This window comes from Hibiscus syriacus, unplaced genomic scaffold (assembly GCF_006381635.1).
Source record: "Hibiscus syriacus cultivar Baekdansim isolate YM2019G1 unplaced genomic scaffold, ASM638163v2 tig00110393_pilon, whole genome shotgun sequence".
Lineage (NCBI taxonomy): Eukaryota > Viridiplantae > Streptophyta > Magnoliopsida > Malvales > Malvaceae > Hibiscus > Hibiscus syriacus.
In genome coordinates this window covers 1,538,731-1,561,406 of record NW_024062721.1, presented here as the reverse complement: position 1 = coordinate 1,561,406, position 22,676 = coordinate 1,538,731, and the positions used below count along the sequence as shown (strand labels likewise).

General features: G+C 33.2%; 2 protein-coding genes and 1 pseudogene across 2 annotated transcripts; all 3 read left to right on the top strand.

Moving 5' to 3' along the window:
* Nucleotides 1-8,761: 8,761 nt before the first annotated feature.
* Nucleotides 8,762-14,032, top strand: LOC120123436 (diphosphomevalonate decarboxylase MVD2, peroxisomal-like). Its single transcript, XM_039142332.1, has 10 exons — nt 8,762-9,276; nt 9,559-9,757; nt 9,869-9,932; nt 10,020-10,083; nt 10,211-10,291; nt 11,106-11,192; nt 11,348-11,505; nt 11,596-11,644; nt 13,289-13,413; nt 13,605-14,032. The coding sequence occupies exons 1-10, from the start codon at nt 9,070-9,072 to the stop codon at nt 13,816-13,818; spliced, it is 1,248 nt and encodes a 415-aa protein (XP_038998263.1). The 5' UTR covers nt 8,762-9,069; the 3' UTR covers nt 13,819-14,032.
* Nucleotides 14,033-15,487: 1,455 nt separating this feature from the next.
* Nucleotides 15,488-18,554, top strand: LOC120123433 (26S proteasome regulatory subunit 6B homolog). The gene is made up of 6 exons (XM_039142329.1): nt 15,488-16,045; nt 17,040-17,270; nt 17,453-17,611; nt 17,751-17,903; nt 18,060-18,143; nt 18,250-18,554. Exons 1-6 carry the CDS (start codon nt 15,548-15,550, stop codon nt 18,382-18,384), a joined length of 1,260 nt encoding a protein of 419 aa, XP_038998260.1. The 5' UTR covers nt 15,488-15,547; the 3' UTR covers nt 18,385-18,554.
* Nucleotides 18,555-20,029: 1,475 nt separating this feature from the next.
* Nucleotides 20,030-21,510, top strand: LOC120123434 (annotated as a pseudogene).
* The last annotated feature ends 1,166 nt before the right edge of the window (nt 21,511-22,676 follow it).

The window sequence follows — 22,676 nt, the reverse complement described above, 5'->3', positions numbered from 1 at the left end:
TGAAATTATCATATAAAAGTGTAATGGATAGTTCAAACCCGAAAACATTCAATTCCAATTTAACAAAATAATATCATAAAATAAATCAAAGTTGTTCTTTATAAAATATTCAAGGTTGACTTATTACAAGCCTTCCTTATTTCATATATAATAATATAAGTAAGAATGCACTCACCTTAACACTATGTACTAATCCAAAATGTAGCCTTATGAATTTCTTTTTCGTTTCCTCTTTTGTTCACTTCGTCTTGGCTAAACTTGGATGCTTATATAATAATATAAGTAAGAATGCACTCACCTTAACACTATGTACTAATCCAAAATGTAGCCTTATGAATTTCTTTTTCGTTTCCTCTTTTGTTCACTTCGTCTTGGCTAAACTTGGATGCTTCAAGTGCATAAAATACAAAACCCACACAATTCAAAATGCATGTTGGAATTTAATTATAATCATGCTCATAAATCAAATAAAAAATCTCTAAAAAAATTCAATAGTCATAAATTTAGAGTATATAAACTTCATATACTTTAAATTAGTCTTGAATACCATAATTCCACCAAAACTTTATTTTTCCCTCTTTCAACACTTCAACTCTAATCTAACTAAAAAAATTGAAACTTGAATAATAAAAAATTATCTAAACGCTTAAAATATAATTTCCCTTTAACTTTCCTTAATAACTAAACTATTCCTTAAATCTTAACCTTAGGATTCAAGCTTCAAACAATCCATTTTGAGAATAATATCATTTCCTAATCATTTCCATCATCAAAAAAACATTTACACATCAATACCTTATGTAGACAATGGTTTTCGTCCCAAATTATTATTATTATTATTATTTTATTATTAAATAATTAATAATTACATGCTCAAAATAATATTAATCAGCCCAGCAGAATGACCCAAACCTAGACCCAATTACAAAGATCCGACCAAAAGCCTAAGATCCGACCTAGTCAGCGGGCCCAAACTCGGTTAGGGTTTTGTATCATTCTCCCAACCGCCTTCATCCTTAACTGTTGGATCTGATTTAGATCCAATGTTCCAGATTGGCTAATGATTAGGGTTTTACCCTAAGGAATTATCAACCGCCGTCGCCACCATGGATGACCATCGACCAGTGCGAGAGCTTCACCACTCGCTTCCCGCCGTGTGAGTCGTAGATCGACCTAAAACTGCCACTGTCGTTTTCGGATCTCACCGGTCAGATCTAAAATATATGGGTGTATTTAATGCACCCAACCAACTCACGGACGCCCTTGGTGACTCATGATCTCCTCTGGTGAGTCCCAGTCCCCCTAGGTAAGTCACCACCATAGCCCCGGTGACTCACAGGGCTTCTCCTTTTTGACCGGTTCGAAGGGAGAGCCACGGGGCCTATAAAAACCCTATAACCTGTAAGGAAAAGAGGAAGAGAGGAGAACACAACCACAACAGCCATTCGAGAGCAGCAAAAAATCGAAAATACCACAGCAAACCAACAAGGAATATCAATAACTGAAAGAAAAAGAGATAGGAAAGAAAGACTTACCTCGGTTCGCCGAAGCCTCCACACGTCATCGGAGAGTCGCTGGTTTAAAGGTATTTCCCTAGATATACGGTGTTTGGAAGGTTTTTAGACTTAGGGGATATCAGATTCGAATTTAGGGTGTGAAGGACGTTGATTTGAGGAAATTTTTATGTCGTCGGCCGCCGTAGTTCCGAAGAGCGATGGCCGGCCTCCCTCTAGCAAGGGAGGGAAGAGAGAAGGCATAAAGAACAAAGTTCTCTCTTTTTAGAGAGAGAAAGGTCATGAAAAAATGGGAAACACTGGCTATTTTCAACCGGGTTCATGGTATATATATCCCATGCCGAACAATGACGTTTTGGCCTGTGTGGGATGCACGTTTTAGGGAAATAGGTAAATCACGTGAGAATCCCTCATAGTTTTAATATGTTGCGTTTTAACCCTCTAGCTTTGTAACTTTTCATTTTGGTCACTGAAATTAATTTCCATGTACTTTAATTTGGATTTCAAATTTTATTTTGTTTCTATTTTAGTCACTGACTGTATTTAAATGTGTTTTGGGTAAATATTGGATTTAGTCTCTAGATTTTAATGTTTTCCATTTTAATCCCGAATAGTGATGATGGTTAAATTACAATTCTAGTATCTCAATTTATTTATGTTTCTGATTTAACCCTATTATTTTGTGTGTATTACAATTTGGTCACTTTGAGTTACCGACATTATTTATTTTAATTTCAAGCTCAAAATTTTACATCTTTCATTTTGGCCCTTCATGTTACTTTGGATTATTTATTATTTTAATATTCATATTATATAATATTTGCGCTTTAGTAAGTATATTTTATATTTATATTATTTATGTAGTAAATGTATTATATATTTTTTTGTTTCATGTGCATACCATGTAATATATGTACATTTGTACTTAACATATTTAAAGCTTTACATATATTTCTTTTTCTTCGTTAATTTTATATATTATTATTTATTTGTTATGTTTTTCTTTTATATATGAATATTTGGAATTTTAAAAATTAATATTTTCATTTTATTAGTTATCAAGCTCATAGTACATTATTATATGTATTTAGTTATTATTTTATGTATTGAGAATATATATACACATATGATAATTGTGTGATTTATTGCGTGAGTTTAGTTGTATTTTACTCAATACGTATGATAGCCTCATGAACATTATTTGACTCAAATTAAAATAATGTGATTAAGGGAAATATTCGTTCATTTTAAAATGATCACAAAGTGACTGTCTTGATGAACAAGAAAGTTACTTTCAAATATTTTAAAATGAAAAATATATCTCATTATGTGGAATCTAAAGAAAATGACTACACTTAAAATTTGGGAATGAAAGAAAAATAAATGTTCGTTTATTTAAATTCTTTGAGTAAAGACCGTTAGAACTTATCTAAGGTCTGACCTCGTTATCTTTAAATAATCGAATATCATTCTTCTTTCTAAAAAGAATTGGTAATTTTATAATTTAATTTAATTTTGTGCATTTGAATATTACGATGAAATAGTAATACTTCTTTATTTCGATTGGAGTAAGAATAGATTGTCTCAAGGTATGAGAGGTCGTTTTTTCTCGATAGGAAATAATTAAATATTATTAGATTTTATTTTAAAATTCATAAGGTTTTCTTTTAAGGAATCATAAATTAAATTAAAATTTGAACTTGTAAATTTTATTGCAAAGACAAATAATTAATGGACAAGGTATCGATTTAGGGCGTTGTGGGGGTGCTAATCCTTCCCCACACATAACCGACTCCCGACCCCTTTTCAAAATGAATTTCTGGTTAAACGCATATCATTTTTTTATCTTTTAAAATTGTTTTTCTTAAAATTATTTTAAAATGTATTTTTAGGTATTCGACTTACCTAACTCAGAGGTCGATGGCGACTCCAAGTTTGTTTATATATTTATTTTAAAACTCGATAGTTTCCAATATTAAGTTGGATCGATCCCCGTCATAGCTATAAAAAGCTGTGAGGACAGTTTCGACACCTTATTTTTTAAAACTCTTCGAATTTGTCCTCCATAGTATATCATTGAATTTTTGCTTCAAACAACATTTAAAACTTTTTAAGCACTTAATCCTTCATGACAAAACTCAAAATAAATTTCCATCTCAAATCTTAAACTTTTCCATAATAACCAAATAGGTTCCCATAGCTTTAGCAACTGATTTTCAACGTCAATCAAGTATAGAAATGATAAAACATCTAAGCTTTCATAACCCATCATCATTTCAAGTGAATCCTTAAACCCCAAATTATCTCTCCTCAAAATCCATAACATATATTAATAAAAACCATGAATAAATGGTACCAACTTATAGAAAATTTAATGAAAACAAAATTGGATTTCATGTCTACACCTTAAATCCAACTTAAAAAGCTTTAAAAAATCAAAATTAAACTTACTTTTTTTTGGGAGTTCATAGCAGCCGCTCCAATTTGGAGAGAATTCTTGATGTTTCTTTTATTTTTAGTATTTTTTTACAATTAAATACTTAAAATGAATTTAAAATTCATTTTAATACAAAATGACCACCTTGCTTTTATATTTTAGAGTTTTTGTAATCAAGCCACTTTTCAAGTTTTTCATCCAAAGGTTGAAATTATACCAATGAGTAAGTAGTTACCAACTTTTCCCTTATAAGTTTTCAAAATATCAATATTGCCCCTTTTAATCCTATGGTTAAGATTTATCGTGGAAATTATCTTAAATACAATGGTCCCTATTAAATACTATTCTTTTGAACATAGGAAGTGACTTTTTTAACCTTGTTATATTATCTAGCAAAATTTCCTAAATTTTCTATTCAATCCGTTATCTGAATTTCCCCCGAAAGTTAACAATTTATAACTTTTAAAACAAATTTTGTATAAAAAATTCGAGTAACACGAAAACATCATTCTCGGGGGTAAACTATCATTTAAGGAAATAAAATACATGTTTTTCAAAATTACCATTTAGTCCTTAAACTTTTCCTATGTTTATATTTTAGTCACCAAACTTTCATTTTATTCATTTTGGCCACTAACCAATTTTTTGGTTATTATAATTGAAATTTATTATTATTTTAGTTATATTTTTATTTAATTGAAAGATAAATTAAGATAAATTGATTGTTTGATAATATTTCTATGAATTTATTTATATTGTTAATATAATATATGTATATATTCATTTTGATTTTTTAATTTTGATTGTTGGTTAATAGAATATATATTTTTTGAAAAAAATTAATTCATATGATGGACAACTCATATAAAGATAAGGGAAAAATAAAACTAGAATGTAGTTGTTAAGGGTCAAACTCAAAAGAGATAATAATATGTTATAGGGTAAACTATGCCAATAATCCTCTTTATTTTCGATATGATCAACTTTTTTATTTTTTAATTGCCAACTCAGATTTTCGTTAACGAGTTAATGGAAATTAACAGCTGAGTGACTTAAACTAAACGATCTGATAACATAAGGAACCAAGCGCACTTAATTAAAAAACCGGTGACCAAAGTCGGTTAGACTTTGGTTATCCTGCATTATTTAAGGGTTATAAGTTTTATGATCTTATAATTAAAAACTTAAGGTGAGATCTATAACATTTTTTAGGATGTTGGGTTTGGAGGGAGAAATAGAGTTTAAAGAATCATTTTGAGGGGAATTTAATTATAACTCAATTTCTATTATCATTTTCTTTATGATATTCATGTGTTCATACATATCGTTAATAAAAAAGTGAATCTAGAATCTCAACAATATAATGTTGAACAATGCTCCATTTAATATGAGAAATTATTACGGAAGAATAAACTCAACAACCTTAAAGAACAAATGTCATTAAAAAGATCCACGAGATAAAAAAAATTATATTATTATGTTTCTACAAGAAACAAGGATGATAGTGGAATGATGGAAGATGAACTAATCAATTTTCGTCATGTCATAAAAGTTTTGACCCTTAAAAGTGGATTAATTTCATGTAAGAAGAATATAAGTTCTATACAATAAAATAAATATTTGGAATTTGCCTCATTACATGAAGGTGCAAAATTAATTGGTTACAAATGCATATTTATAACGAAGATGGATGCACGATCTCTGTAACTTTGTCTCCTTTGTCTCCATAAAGAAAGCTACAGAGGGGTTAGCATCTTGCAGTAAATACCAGAGACGACGAATTGTCCGAGGCATCTCCAAGCCTCGGACGTTCAAATTTATGAGTTCCATTGCTTCCGGGCGGCCTGTAATCGTAGGCTTACCGATATCTCTATACTACCACCCAAGTTTTCATCCAAAACAGCCGAGTATGTTTGGTTACTCCTCAGTTGCTTTACAGTCTCTTGCTTATCCATTGGAGTTTCCCCGTCAACTGACGTCATAGCACGTCAAAAACCATTTCGCATGGAGACTTCCGTTGCTTGTATCTTGAAAGTTTTCTCAACCCAAGCTTTAGTCTTACCACTCCCCCCTCGGTGCTATTGATGAGCCCTCTCCCCCTCATCACGAGTAGAGGGCCCAACACCACTCACAGTGTCCTTGCACGACCACAGACTAGACGCTACACCCTTCTCCGTTGAGATGCTCAAAGAGATACATCCCATAATAGAGAAAGATCGGTTTTTTCTTGTAGAATTCGCTGTGAACAAATTTTTTTTCCATGACCAAGTTTCCCACAAAGGAAACAAAAATAATTTGAGTTTCTCATATTGAAAGGTAACATACGAAAAAGAGCTAGACGGTGAAGCAAGATTCTTCTTCCTTTTTAATGGTTTTCGAACATCTATACTCACTCGAATCTGGATGCTTCCCTTATATCCCAATGAAATCGCAGTTGCATCATAATGAAGGAACATACCAATGAAGTTACCAAACTGTTTCGCCACTTGCTCTGAAATAAATCCCATCGGCAGATCCTGATCACCTCTACCCAGAACCAAACCATATTGAGATCAACCAACATTGGATCCTCACCGGGGACAGCTGATGCAAAATCAATAGGTGTGAGTTAAAATATCATGGGCCATCCGAAATTATCTTGTTCAAGTCTATGGCATGATAGAGCCGAAATAAGTAACAACCCTCTCCTAATTTACTAATTGAAATACCCCTAATGGGGTGCTAGACATTCGCCAAAGTATCCTTCATTGCTTGGACATTAATCATATTTGTCGTTAGAAAGCGACCAACCAAATAATTGTCAAACGAAATCGGGGACGTAAATGATTAGGGCTTTGTCCTCCTCTTCCTCCAACTTAAGTCCCTCAAACACCTGTTCAATGGCTCCCTTGACGAATCAAAAGAAAACAAGAAAACTCAATAAAAGACAAGCAAGCAAAACTGAGATCACAACTCAGGATACGTGCCAAAGCGACAGAAGAAGAAACGTTCCAAAGCGGTAAAGAAACCCAAACACAGTTTTTTTTATAGATTTATATTTTTTGGTAAAGGGTAATATTCGTATTCTTAAATTTTAATAGTCAGAAATTCGTATGCAATATAAATTCGTTGATAACGGTGGACTTATGGACAATAAAATATGTTTATGAAAGATTTAAGCATTCATACATTTCATGCGATGTAAGGGAGTAATTAACCAGTGAAAAATCGACGACGAAAGAGGCAGATAGAAATGATAAATTCATTGTGTAGAATTGACAATGATGATAAATTAGAGGGTGGTTTGAGAATTAAAGTTTTAAGGATTTTATAAGTTTTTTTTTAAAATATAAATCGACAATTTAAGATTTTTTTAGAAAAATAAGGATTTTAATTTTGTTAAAAAATTAAAAATCAAATCACGTGTCATGTCATGTAATTATTGGATGATAATATTTAATTATACCCTAAAATAATAACAAAATAAAATTTTAGACATCTATTTTAATAATTCTTTTATGAATTTTGAGGAATGTTGTTAATATTCTCGAAAAAAATACTTTTGATCATTTGAATTTTTGGACGAACACTTTAAACTTTTAAATTCGATAAAGTTCTAAACCCCAAAAAGTCATATATCGACAAACTCACTTCACGTATTTGGTCTATCATTTTATGATTTATATTTTTCAAAATATCTTTTAACTTTTATTAAATAAAAAAAACTTCATATCTATTAGGGGCTTAGAATTTTATCAAATTTGGGGTGTTCATCTTAAAATCCAAACGGTCAAAAGCATTTATCTAAAAATATAAATAATATATCCTAAAACTAACCCATGAATAACTATTAAAATACATTTAAGTACATTTCATTCAAAATAAATAAATAAACTGAATTGAATAACGAAAGTAAAAATACAAAGGATTTGATATTAATTTTATCGTGTTCGACAATCCACATCAACAACGAATAAATGATGTGATTGGTGAAAGAAATTATAATTTTTAAGAAAAAAGATAATAGGCATATTATTACTCCTATAATGATTTAATTCTCAATTTTAGTAATTGAATCATTTTCTAATTAAAAGGGAAAAACTATAATTTTACTTTATATATTTAGGAATAAATATAATAATATCTCTCTATATATTATTTTTTCAATTAAATCTTTATTTTTGTTGAATAAAAATAATATGTTTTTATTATTTCGGGTTGGGTCAGGTTCAGATTTTATCTCAAAAAATCGGTTTGGGTGGAGGATATATATTTTTCGGGTCAATTTGGGTCGGGTGAATGATGTAAAATTTTCGAGTCGGATCGGATTGACATAAAATTAACCCAAACCCGACCTATACCCATCCCTAATCAAATATTCCATTTCCACCTCTCAAAATGTACACTACAGTAAGATCATTAAAAAGAGAGTTAGGAGAGTCAACCACGAAAAATAACAAATTTAACATGGTTAGCAAGAATGTTATTCTCTTGAACTCCTGAACTAAAAGTTATTATATTTGAAGAAAAATATATTTAAATATTTGAATTAATGCAACTTATCTTGACTGATTGAGAAGAATATTGTTCTGGCTATGGTTAATTTTTCAAAATTTGACTAAACTTATCGTCACTGTGCCGCAAAGGTGTACATGTAAGCCAATTATAAATAGGCAGAATAAAGGATCTTTGGTCAGTGAAGAAGATGATTACAGCGAAAAGGAAATTTATTTACATGGATCAGTATACATAAAAATCCAGTCTCTTGAAAACAAGAGAAAAATAGTTGGAGAAAATTGGAGATGATGCTAATTTTATAAGATCCTAAAACGCGAACAATTCGATAAATCCAAATCTCAGGTCAATTCTGCATCAAAAAAGAAAACGTAGTTGTTGGGACTCAACAAGTCATCGAAAAAATCGTAAAAAAAAATGCGATTACACAGCCACCGAACTTGAAATTTTAGTATTTTACTATTCCATATCTTGTCTTAATTGGCTGCGCTCATGCTTGTTCATCTCCAATCCCACCATTTTCTATAAGAAGCCGTTTGGGTTTTCCTCTTTTGAGTCAAAACCATCACTTCTCCTCCCTCGCGTTGCGTTTCTGAAAGAAGAGAGATCCGATCCGATCTGAAAATGGGGGAGAAATGGGTGTTGATGAAAACGGCTCAGACCCCCACAAACATAGCGGTGATAAAGTATTGGGGAAAGCGGGACGAGACCCTTATTTTGCCTGTCAACGACAGTATCAGCGTCACTCTCGATCCCGCCCATCTCTGTACCACAACCACCGTCGCTGTCAGCCCTGCTTTCCAACAAGATCGCATGTGGCTTAATGGCAAGGTAAATTTCTCTATATAAAATAGAAAAGATATAACAACGATGTCATAAATGTTAATTGAATTATTATTATTATTATTATTATTCTTAATCTTTTGTTGGTTACTATAGGAAATGTCCCTTTCCGGAGGAAGGTACCAGAACTGTTTGAGGGAAATCCGAAAACGGGCTAGGGAAGTTGAGGATAAAGAGAAAGGAATAAAGATAGAGAAGAAAGATTGGAGAAACTGCATCTCCATATTGCTCTTATAACAATTTTCCTACAGCAGGTGTTGGTTACTATAGGAAATGTCCCTTTCCGGAGGAAGGTACCAGAACTGTTTGAGGGAAATCCGAAAACGGGCTAGGGAAGTTGAGGATAAAGAGAAAGGAATAAAGATAGAGAAGAAAGATTGGGAGAAACTGCATCTCCATATTGCGTCTTATAACAATTTTCCTACAGCAGCTGGATTGGCTTCCTCCGCTGCTGGTTTTGCTTGTCTTGGTACTATATTTAGATGAAAACATACCTATCCGTTAATCTTCTTTTTTCTCCTCTATTTTCCTTAGATGATCAATACAGTTTATAGGGCTAATGGTTTTCGGTTCGATGCAGTTTTCGCGCTTGCAAAGCTTATGAATGTTGAGGAAGATGAGAGTCAACTTTCTGCTATTGCTAGGTATGGCCATTTCACTTTAAGAAATTAAAGAATCTTAGTTGTAATTCAAGTGACGTATATTGATTTTTTTTTTTAAAATTCGTATAGGCAAGGTTCAGGCAGTGCTTGTCGCAGTTTATTTGGTGGATTTGTTAAGTGGATTATGGGAAAAGTAAGTTATTTCTTACTGTGTTTAGCAGTTCATTACTATATGTATTTAACAATTCTCCTTTCACCAAGAAGGGCAGTTTCGATTGAGTAACCAATGCTACTATTTTCTTCTAATTTGAAACATCTAGGAGGAGGATGGAAGTGATAGTCTTGCAGTTCAACTAGTGGATGAGAAACACTGGGATGATCTTTTCATCATTATTGCCGTTGTGAGTATTTACTCCAATCCTCTCGTTTCACATTCTTCCAAGTATAGGTTTACAGTTGCTACTCTGCAGTGAGATAATTTTTCTCTACAAGAACACAAAATATGTTACTCTTAGATTTCCCTAAATTTTGTCTCAATGGATCTGCACCCTTTTCTAATAGTTTGGTGTTATTGATTGCTGAGACTTCTAGTTTTGAAAGTTGAATTAAAGTGCAGGAAATATATGAAAACTAATATTTGATTTGCATTGTTTTGATCATTGGAGAATGTATAATCTCAGATCAATTTCTTCCCATGCTTTGCGTCTAGAGTAGTTCCTTATTTTTCCGCCCAGTTTCCCCATATTCTAACTAGTTATCTTCTTGTACCATATAATACATGCACACATATCTATTTTGATACATAAATATACATCTAATCGTTTTTGATGCACATATACATGTATGGATACTATACATGCACATATATTGCACTTTCATCCTTTGTGCATAACATGAGTGTAATTGTGTTTCTTTTACATGTTGCAGATACATTTAATATATGTTTTGAAGTTTATTAATATTAGATTTTTGCTTTATCTTGCTATTATATTTTATCAAAAATATTCTCCAATCTTTGAGGTGCTGAACTTGCAAATTATGTGTTTACGTATCTTTGTTATTAGAAAAACATTTCCAACTTGGCATAAGGTTGGGTCTTGTATTCTCCTGATCTGCTTCTATCTATCAGGTTTCTGGAAATGTTCCCAGTAACTGCTGGCAGTTTTACTATTTGCGATTGATGTTTGGTGTTAATTTCTATTTTTCTGGCTCTAGGTAAGTTCACGGCAGAAGGAAACAAGTAGCACCTCTGGAATGCGTGAGAGTGTTGAAACAAGTTTGCTTTTACAGCATAGAGCAAAGGTGGTTTTTGGTTTATTTTTAAAATTACTTTGCAATTTGCTTGGGTGGAACCAAAATAAAATTCACGTGATATTTTAATCATTGAAATATGATCTTGAGATTGTTTGAACTTGTATTGACTCATGCCTTCTTGTTACTGTTTTGGACTGAAATAGGAAGTTGTGCCAAAACGCACGTTAAAGATGGAAGAAGCCATAAAAAACCGTGATTTTGCATCTTTTGCAAAAATAACCTGTGCTGATAGTAACCAGTTCCATGCAGTCTGTTTGGATACGTCTCCACCCATATTCTACATGAATGATACATCTCACAGGTAAGTCCTGGTTATCGAATGCTGATTCCTTTTAGGAGTTTCGTCTTTTTAGCTCTAGAGTTGAGTTTTGATGAAGTGAAAATCTTTCAGGATAATAAGCCATGTTGAGAAGTGGAACCGTTCTGAAGAATCCCCTCAGGTTTGCTTATTTCTGCCATTTTATTTTGCAGCAAATGGCCTTAATCTTGAACATTTATCAGTCTAATTAGTAACCCTACTAAGTTAAGAAATGTAGTATGACAACTGTAAACTTTTGAAAAGACAGTAAAATGTCGAGTGCAGGGCTACCCGTGAATCATTCTGTTTGTTGCGGCCCTATTTATTGAGTCAATATGCTGGGGGCAGTGGAACGTATGCTACTTTGATCAGATGTTGTGTTGCATTGGGCCACTCAATTGTTGTGTCGCTTGCTTCATTTGTGAACCTTTTTGTTTGTTCATGCCTCAAACATGAATTGATGGATAACCTAATGCTCTAACAATAACAGTTTAATCATGAGCATGAATGCAACAGAAAATAAGACATAATATATATAACATAGTATCTGAGAGATTCTATATCAAACATATGATTAATAATCATACCTCAGCTCTTAAATATCATAATTTAGAGTTTAGATGAGATGACCCCCATAGCCTTTGAACTCCAAGAGTTTTCTTGAGGTTGAGCCATTCACGTGTTTGGCCTCTGATGGTGATCTACAGGGATGAGCAATCGGTTAAGTCAGTTTTCATAAATAACCAAATCAATCAACCTCTAACTATGACCGAACCAACCGACCTACATAGGTCTTAACTGACCTAACCATAGACAACGTCGGCCGGTTAAATCGGTTGACTGACATTTTCTTTATTTAGGTTTTTTCCTTTTGGATTTAATATAAATTTGGCTTGGCTTGGCTAGTTGTATTGCGTAAATATTTTTGGAATTCAGCTGTTGCCTTCTTGGGTTGGGGCTGTAAATTAGGTTGGATTAAATTTTTATTATATGTTATGATAAATTATTTAAAATAATATATTTGAATTCGGTCAGTTAAGTTAGTCTCATAGTCTGTTCAGTATTCAATAACCAATAACTGACTTAACCATTTTAACCAAAGCCTGAACCGAATTTGCCAAAATAATTGACTTAACTGAAACTAAAAAAAGTGAATCTGTTGATTAAGTTGATTTTAACTGACTTTTGCTCGCCAGTAGTGATCTCTAGGTTTGAATGACATTGGGTTAGTATATTTGCAAAATACGAACTTCTTGATTTCTATTCCTTTATTGGTAGTCGCTAACAGTTGGTTTCAGTCATTTTTTCTTTCCCTCTAATTGTAGTCAAAGAATGCTCTGAAATAAAAGTTTGTAAGCTATGTATTTAATTGGCTAATTACTGTATGACTAGGCATTATCCCATCATGGTTGATATCTTTTATTCAAAATGTGTTGTTGAAGATAACCAAGTTCATCCTTTTGAAATATATTTCTATACTCACTGTAGTGTGCTGAGGCCTTGTATAATATTAGCTGCAGCTTTCCTAAAAACTTTAACATTCTTGAGAGTACCTTTACATGCATTTGTGTCGGTGCACATGTGCTTGTGTATGTGTGATGGTTATGTTACTTCCAACAACTTCTTGCCATCAATGTCTGAGCTAGAGCAATCCATTCAATGTCGGGATCAAATTCAGCCTATAAGTATTTGTGCTTGGCTTCTTGGAGTTTTTCTATTATTTTTCATGTTTTTTTTCCTTTTTGGATGCAACGATACTTGGAAATTTATGATGAAAAACTGACAGGTGGCATATACATTTGATGCTGGGCCGAATGCAGTTTTAATAGCACAGAACCGAAAGGCAGCTGCTCAATTACTTCAGCGGCTGCTTTTCTCCTTCCCTCCAAAGTCTGATACTGATCTGGACAGGTAAATGGAAGTGCAGGTGCTAAGAAGCATGATGTTGGTATTGGATTATTCTAATACATATGATCATAAGACAAACATCCATTCATGTATCTTTTAGGCTCTTTTGTCACTGCACTCTAACCCCTTTTCCTACATGAAGGGATTCTCGGATATTGACTTTATGTAATTTTCCTTTTCCCCATTTTATTCAGTTACATTATCGGTGATAAGACAATACTTAAAGATGCCGGACTGGAGGGGATGAAGGATGTGGAAGCTTTATCCCCGCATCCCGAAAATGGTTCTGCCCAGAAATACCCTGGGGATGTCAATTACTTCATTTGTACAAGACCTGGGAAAGGCCCTGTTGTGCTTTCAAATGAAAATCTGGCTCTTCTTGACCCAGAAACTGGACTTCCCAAGTAAGAGGTGTCTTGCTTTCTCTATGCAACTTGGGTAACTTATCTTCTAAGGGAAGTGGAATGTCTCTGAGATGGCAAAATGCCAGTTAGGTTTAGCTATGCAGCTTGTTATCCTTTATGTATTTGTAGTTTCTTTTTTTGCCCTTCTACTTAAGATTTGAATCCTCGCCATGATTGAAACAATAATGAATAATTGCTTGCCTAATTGATCCTCTAAACCTCTGGTATTTCCTTGTAGTTTCCAATTGGTAATGTAAGAGACTATTATTGTTCGTTTCCTGATTTATTATTTTGAAACTAAAAAAGAATGGGAACTTCTTCACTCGGGGCTTTACTTTGTTGCTTTATACACTCGTTTTAGGGTAAACTAACTACATTATTAGTTAAAGTATGATTTGATTATTGGACTAAAAAATTACTTTCTTATCACTTGATTAACTGTTTTTTATTATTATTTCACCTCTTGCACTGCTAGTTCATCCCCTTCATCCTTTTAAAATAACACCAAAGGTTGTTCCTTTATTACAAAATATATTTGGGTTTTAAAAATCTCTCTTAGTTGAAGATGTTTTAGGGTTATAAGTGCCTCTATATGAAAGTGAGATTTTTTTAAACAAAAATAAATAATGGAAAACAAAACATAGAAGAAAAAACCCAAAATTTGGTTTAAACTGAAACAAACAAAAATTTTGGAAAAGGAAAATGAAATATAGTATACAGTCATACAGATGAAAGGGAACAAATCGAGAAAATATATTGAAGTTATTTTTTATAATTAGTGTTAGATTAATAATATAAAAATATTAAGAGTTATTTTTCTATAATTATAGATTGAATTGATAAAATATATAAATTTAAAAGTAAAATATTAGTTATATAATTAATTGTTATAATATATTTTCGTTAGAAATTAATGATATGAAATAATAAAAAGTAATTGATTAAATTACTAAAATGATTTTTAATCTAATAAACGAAACATAACTCAATTAATAGTTAAATGATTGTATGTCTATTTTTATTCTTCATTTTTTTGTATTAGTTATTAGTCTTCATTTTAAAATGAACTGATATTTACAAAAAGTGAAAGAATAAGATTCTAGAAGTATTATATGTGATTAAATAAAAACCTATTAATATAATTTTAATATTTATTTATTCAGATAAAACGTTTTAAAAATTTAAAATCAATTTTATAAAACTTTTAGAATGAGAATGTGTTATAAATAAAATAAAGGATAAATTATATATATAATTACTTAACTATCACTTTGGTTTTATTTTGATTAATTAAATATTTTTTTTAAAATTATCACTGATGTTACATTTAGTTTTATTTGATCAGTCACTATTACAAATTAATAATAATACTAACGTGTTATTATAAAGTAATATCACATCATCATTGAAAAAAATTAAAATATCAAATCAATGATTTTGTTATTTGTTTAATAGATGATTAAAATAAAACTGAAATGTAACGTTATTGATGGTTTAACTCAAAAAAATTAATTAAATGATAAAATAAAACTACAATGATAGTTTAAGTGACTAAATATATAGTGTATCCTAGAATAAATTATAATAAAGAGCAACGATGTCGTTTTCATGCAGATTACATTTAAAACTATATAAATAATACTCCCCGGTTGTATTTACCTCTCTAATGTCCTCTTTAGGTTCCATTTCCCTTTTCTTGCTCTTCAATACAAGCTCTGAGTCTGTGAAAACATATGGCAGCTTCTGCGATTGTGGCGGAACCCAAACCCGCGGCGGAGCCGCAGATTCCCAACACAAGACCCGATCTTGGTCAGTACCCTTCAGTGGACCCATCGGGTGCCGAAGAGGATGATCTGTACTGCCGCCTGAAATCCCTTCAAAGGCAGTTGGAGTTCATAGACATCCAAGAAGAGTATGTGAAAGACGAACATAAGAATCTTAAGCGAGAGCTTTTGAGGGCACAGGAGGAAGTCAAGCGGATCCAGTCGGTGCCCCTGGTCATTGGCCAGTTCATGGAGATGGTCGATCAAAACAATGGAATCGTGGGCTCCACCACGGGATCCAATTATTATGTAAGGATATTGAGTACCATTAACAGAGAGCTGCTAAAGCCGTCGGCTTCGGTGGCTCTTCACCGCCACTCTAATGCTTTGGTCGACGTTTTGCCTCCCGAGGCAGATTCCAGTATCTCTTTGCTTAGCCAATCCGAGAAGCCCGACGTTACATACAACGTTAGTTTCTTTCATTTTTCTTTTAAATCTGTTTTGAAGTTTGGTATTCTTTTGATTCATTTGGATTTAGGGTTTCTTAATTTACGGTGAGTTGTTTGGAATTAGGGTTTTGCTTCCTTCCTATTTAAATTAAGGGGATTTTAGGTTAATTGTTCGGAGAAGGGTATTTTAAATTGAGATTACTAGATAAGGGGTTTTTGGTTAATTTACGAACTGTGTGATACACATAGCTTGAAGTTATGTTGATCATTCAGAATTTTGATGTTTGAGTTTGAGGCTATGGATATTTTTAAAACTTTTTATGAGCTCTTTAGCCATGTAGACATAGGCTAGGCCTTAAGCTGGAATATAACATGGAGTGAATTTTAAATATTACTTGGGGAAATTGGCTTCATAGCTTTGTATATATATGCCTTTTAATTATCAGTCTGCAACATATCGCTTTATCCCCTGTAACTAATGTATTCAATATTTCCTAAGTTGGCCATCAATTTCAGTTGTGCTAAATGTTCCTGAATGATTAAATAGTTAGGATTCATGAAGATGTGAAATCATTTATGTAGGACTGATGTGTTCAGCACCCAATCGTTCCAATTTTTTATTTGTTATATCTAACGATGATACTTCACATATAGCATGAGTTTGAGTGATAGTGGTTTATCTCATTTTAAATATGCTTGTTGTGTTAGTGGTTATTGCATTATAACGGACCATATGATAATCTGAGTCTGAGTGTCTTTTAGAATTCATAGTTATCCATGTGTTTATGATTGACATTAAAAGCAATTTATTTGCTAGTAGTTTAGTTGCCTTGTTTTTTTTGAATCATGAATGTGTTTGAATGTTCTATTATCGTAGTTCTTTTATGTACTATAAGTCCTGCTGGAGTACATTGAATGACTCTTTATTTACATATCTTTTTGCTTGGAATCAAAATGACAATAATTATCCGTTTGGTGTTCTTTCTGGCTTATGAGGCATTTTCTTATCTTAGGATATTGGAGGATGTGACATCCAAAAGCAAGAAATTCGTGAGGCAGTGGAGTTACCATTGACTCATCACGAGCTCTACAAGCAGATTGGGATAGACCCTCCTCGTGGCGTTTTACTCTATGGCCCCCCTGGCACTGGAAAAACCATGCTTGCAAAGGCTGTGGCTAACCATACAACAGCTGCCTTCATTAGAGTAGTTGGATCTGAATTTGTTCAAAAGTATTTGGGTGAGGTAAGGAGATCTAACGGTGAAGTTTCTTTTAATTGTCATTACTAAATTCATCACCCCTTAATTAATGCAATACTTAGTTCTCTGCATTGAATTGACTTCCCTTAATACTGATTTGATCAAGTACTGTCTGCTATCATCTTTTGTTGGTGGATAATAGTATCTTGAGCATTGCTTTGTCTCAGGGTCCAAGGATGGTTCGTGATGTCTTCCGTCTTGCTAAAGAGAATGCTCCAGCTATTATCTTTATTGATGAGGTAGATGCCATTGCTACTGCTAGGTTTGATGCTCAAACTGGAGCTGATAGAGAAGTTCAGCGAATCCTCATGGAGCTCCTGAATCAGGTATATATTAGGAATTTTCAATATATCAATAAAGATGCTGCTTAAAATGTTATATCCTTCAACATATACAAGGAAATTGGTGTTTTAATTACTTAACCTTTTTTTCCTGAACTACTGCTTTTGCACCCAACTTTTCTAGATGGATGGATTTGACCAGACTGTGAATGTTAAGGTCATTATGGCAACCAATCGATCCGACACTTTGGACCCTGCTCTTCTTCGTCCTGGAAGGCTTGACCGAAAGATTGAGTTCCCTTTGCCCGATAGAAGGCAGAAGAGGCTTGTTTTCCAGGCAAGCAATGTCATTATTGTAGTTCAAGTTCTTATCTGTGTGATTCATGGTTCTTTGTGGTTGTGTATTTTTCTTTTGTTTCTTTCCATTTCTGGTTTATATTGTGAATAGTAAATGTTGCAATTTATTTTCTAAAGGTAATGTTTCATCTTACAGGTTTGCACTGCTAAAATGAACCTGAGTGATGAGGTAGACTTGGAGGATTATGTTTCTCGGCCAGATAAAATTAGTGCTGCAGAGGTTAGTTGTGGCATGCTATCAAAGCTCCCTATATATTTCTCCTCTCTAGTTTTGGTCATAAATATACTTTTACTTAATAATTGGCATGCCGGTTTGATTGAATCAGATTGCCGCCATCTGCCAAGAAGCTGGAATGCATGCAGTGCGCAAGAACCGATACGTCATACTTCCCAAAGACTTTGAAAAGGGTTACAGAACAAATGTGAAGAAGCCTGACACCGACTTTGAGTTCTACAAATGAAGAGATAAGTTTATGAATGCTGATAACTATGTGTGGGACTATTACATGCAAACATTTGTTGCAACGCGGGGTATGGCATGCTGTACCATTAAGAGAGTGTTAGACATTGAGCTATGCCATATTCTGAGAACGTTTTTCAATTGCAAAAAGAGAATGCTCAGGTATTGCAACTTTGAAGCAAAACTACTTGCTCATAGATATTTGCTGTGGGAATTCTTTTCTAGATTACTTCAATGCACTTGATGTAGAATCAAATCCCAAGTTTCTTTAATATATGTGTTGTTTTTTGGAGTAGGGGTCGTTTTGACTATTCATTTTTCTGGAAATAACAGCATAGATATGCAATTGGTCGATATGTTATTTTTATTTAGAAAAAACACGAAAATTGTAAAAAGCAATGATTCTAGGTAAGGCTTTGTATTAAATGGTATGCCTTAAAATCAGTATGAAAATAACTTGGACGGAAAACGCTACTGTAACGGCGTTTATTGAAACTTGCATCAGCCCATAACTATTGGTACATAGTTTGTTTAACTTTTGACGGGAAAGAAGTTAATGGGACCGTGATGAATGTTGCGACTTTCTCCTTTTGACATTGTAAAGCGAAGAGAAGAGTTAAAAAAGCACTTAAAATCACATTATGTGTTTGCCTTTTAAATCCCGGTTATCACGGCCGCCTCCACCACCACCACCACCACCAGACCTTTTAATCTCTCTCTTCTCATCCTTCTTTTTGGCTTAATGCAAAAATTACCCACTAAACTACTCATTTCTTTCTACATACTCATTTTTTCAGCTAATATAAATATCACACTTCCTAAACAAAACAGGAAGAAAAATAAAAATTCGGGTATCATTCCTAGCAATAATGAGGAAAATGTATAATTTGGGGCCAATTCTTTTTCTTTTTGACAAAATTCTCGCATAAACCAGAAGAAAGGGTTTGAAAGAATGATGACTCAGAGTCGGGATTTAGTGAAAAACATTACGTGTTAATATTAAAGAAACGAATAAATATTTTTTTTATTGTTTTAGAAAATGACACTGTAACTTCATAATGATAGGAAGAAAAGAAAGGAATGAAACCTATAGGTAAGTCGCCAAGAAGAAGAAGAAGAAGAAACCACAAATAAGCAAATAGCATGAAAGCTATATTATGAGAATGGCCTGAAAATTCAAACAGTCTACTTTAGCATTGGCAATTCTAAAAGTTAAGAGCATTGCATCGCAAATGCAAACACCGTTGAATGTTTCTTTTTCAAGAAAAAAAACTACACATATTTTTGTTAACATTTCAGTTGAAATTTTTTTCACTATAAGGAGGATATCTACATTCGATCTTTCGACTGGAGATGACATTGTTAAAAGGAATATTTCAACAGGCTTTTACAATTATATCTCAATTTCATTTAACAGCCATGTTCAATTGAATTACCAAATTACCTGAAGGAGGGAGAAGAAATGGCAATGAGTGAAAAAGACAACACTTTTACTTTCCATGAACTTGTCGTGGTCCACACATAATTACCTCCATTCATGCCTCGATGAAAGAAAGAAGAAAGCAATGGTTGACAACTTTAAGAGCACTTGTTTTCTGCTGTAAATCCTACACTTCCAGAGGACCAAAACCCTCCTCCATTTGCCCTTCAATGGCTAAGTATCCGAGGCATTTCACCTTCCTCTTCCTCACCTTGTTTGCTTGTTGCTTCTTTCAGGGCAAGTCATCGTCTTGGCTCAACACCGAAGCCAATGAAGTTGTAATGGTGCAAAGCAGGCGTCAGGATTGGCCTAAGAGATGTGATTTCTCAGTTGGTAAATGGATTTATGATGAATCATACCCTTTGTATGACTCCAACTGCCCATATCTTAGTACTGCAGTCACCTGTCAAAGAAATGGAAGGCCAGATTCTGGCTACGAGAAGTGGAAATGGAAGCCAAATGGTTGTTCTCTTCCAAGGTACCTACTTCCAATATAATATCGTTTGCAGATGCCCGGATTCGAATCCCGATCCACTCAATGCTATCTTTGATTTCTTGAGCTTATATTATGGTTTCAGGTTTGATGCACTGAAATTTCTTGGGAAGATGAGAAGGAAAAGGATAATGCTGGTGGGTGATTCTATTATGAGGAACCAATGGGAGAGTCTGGTCTGCCTGGTGCAAGGAGTTATACCAACAGGACATAAGAAGGTGACCTACAATGGTCCTTCAATGGCCTTCCATGCCTTGGTAAGAGAGAAATATGAATGGGAAAAAAAAGAGAACCCTTTTCTTTGTAATTGCTGCTCACGCAAATGGACTGATTTATTACAGGATTCCGAGACATCGGTCGAGTTTTCTTGGGCTCCACTGCTTGTGGAGCTGAAGAAAGGAGCTGACTACAAGAGGGTCTTGCATTTGGATCTGATTGAGGAGAATGCAAGATATTGGAGAGGTGTTGATGTTCTTGTGTTTGACTCGGCACACTGGTGGACTCATTCTGATCAATGGAGTTCGTAAGTATATTCGTATCGAACACATAACTGTATTCAACTCTCGTATCTAAGTTCGAGTAACATAAATACCGATTGCTCGGAGCAGTAACTCATGGCAAAATTGTCTTCCAACAACAAATATACAGGTGGGACTATTACATGGAGGGAAAATCTCTCTATAAAACCATGAATCCAATGATTGCATACCAGAAAGGACTCATAACAGGTACTCTATGTTCCTTTATATCTCCATGCTTTCTTAAACAAAGCTGATTCTTTTTCTCCCCTTTTTTGTTCATCGCAGACAAAATGGGTGAAAATGCTATAACCAGATAACTCCCCTTCAAATTTTCAGCCACCCTCGTGTTCCTGAACAAGTTTTAGTACTTAAAGGGGTGTTAAGAAGAATGGGATTTCCAGTATATCTACATGACATTACGACGATGTCGGCTTTTCGAACAGACGGGCGTCCTTCTGTTTATAGAAGGGAGTTGAACCAAGCACAGAGGCGGCACCCGATGGAGTTTTCGTCCGACTGTAGCCATTGGTGCCTCCCTGGGGTGCCTGATATTTGGAATGAGATGTTGAGTGCAATGCTCTAAGAAAGTCACCAATGGTGAACTTGTTTTAACCGTTTCTTCCAAAAATGTAGTCTTTGAGAGGTGACTGTGTATCTGGCATGCTCAATTCAGTAAAACCATCCGTTTATTCGTGTGCTGATTGAGTGTTCATGTTACTTGAGGAAATGTTCTGCAGTTTTTTTATTTCGTTTTTTCACCCTGCTTACAGTATGTGTTTGTAGTGGAACATAAACTGTCCAGGACCATATGTGAAGTACGAAGGACGGTTCCATAGTTGTAATCTATGTTACTCCATTTGATTTCCTTTTTATTTTCTTTGGTACAACACTTGTATTAGACATGCGCCACAAATACAAGGACATGATGCTCTAAATATATAAAAACTTTTAAAAATGAAATAAAACAATATAATCTTAATCTTTTACCTGAAATTTTGTCAATTTATGTATTTGCATCATGATACTATTTAAATCAAGTTGCCCCCTAAAATATTTTTCGAGATGTTTTGTTTCTCTAAGTTTAAATCGTTACCTCATTTACCCCAAATCGGTTAAAAAAACATGTGGGTAAATTACATATTTAGTCACTCAACTATTCATGTGATTCTATTTTGGTCTTCAAACTATTTTTATTTCCAAAATCATCACTGAATTAATTTTTTGTTCCTTTTTGGTCACTCAATCCAATCTGGTTTATTTTAAAACAAATGGGTTGATCGGATACCCTATTTCTTACCTGATATGCGTTGTACCAGAAACGTGTCGGGTTCGGGAGTCGGTTACGATCAAGGAAGGATTAGCACCCTTGAACCGCCCTTTCGGTATCAATTAATTTATCGGTTGTCTTTAATTGCGAAAATTAAAAATTTAAATTTAAATTTAGAAATCCGATTCGAATTACTTACATTTGATTAGTTGAAATTCTTCTACAAATAAAGAGTTGAAAATGTCAAATAAAAATAATAATAATCAAATTAAAGCAAAGTAAAAAATAATAATAAAATAATAAATAATCAAAGGGAAAAAAAGGTGCAAATATGAATATAAATCAAAGTGAAAAATATTAAAAAGAAATGACAAAATAATAAGGACATAAAAATGAAATAGGATAAAAGTGAAAAAAATGAAAAAGGAAAATAAAATAAAATACTAAAAAACAAATATTAAAAAAATGTTAGCGTTTAAAAGTAATGAAATAAAATAACAATAAATAAATAAATAAATAAATAAATAAATAA

Coding starts and splice junctions, on each gene's coding strand:
- LOC120123433 (XM_039142329.1), top strand. CDS start 15,548: ATGGCAGCTTCTGCGATTGTGGCGGAACCCAAACCCGCGGCGGAGCCG. Junction 16,046..17,039: donor AGCCCGACGTTACATACAAC/GTTAGTTTCTTT, acceptor TTCTTATCTTAG/GATATTGGAGGATGTGACAT. Junction 17,271..17,452: donor TTCAAAAGTATTTGGGTGAG/GTAAGGAGATCT, acceptor GCTTTGTCTCAG/GGTCCAAGGATGGTTCGTGA.
- LOC120123436 (XM_039142332.1), top strand. CDS start 9,070: ATGGGGGAGAAATGGGTGTTGATGAAAACGGCTCAGACCCCCACAAAC. Junction 9,758..9,868: donor TGCTGGTTTTGCTTGTCTTG/GTACTATATTTA, acceptor GGTTCGATGCAG/TTTTCGCGCTTGCAAAGCTT. Junction 10,084..10,210: donor TTAAGTGGATTATGGGAAAA/GTAAGTTATTTC, acceptor TGAAACATCTAG/GAGGAGGATGGAAGTGATAG.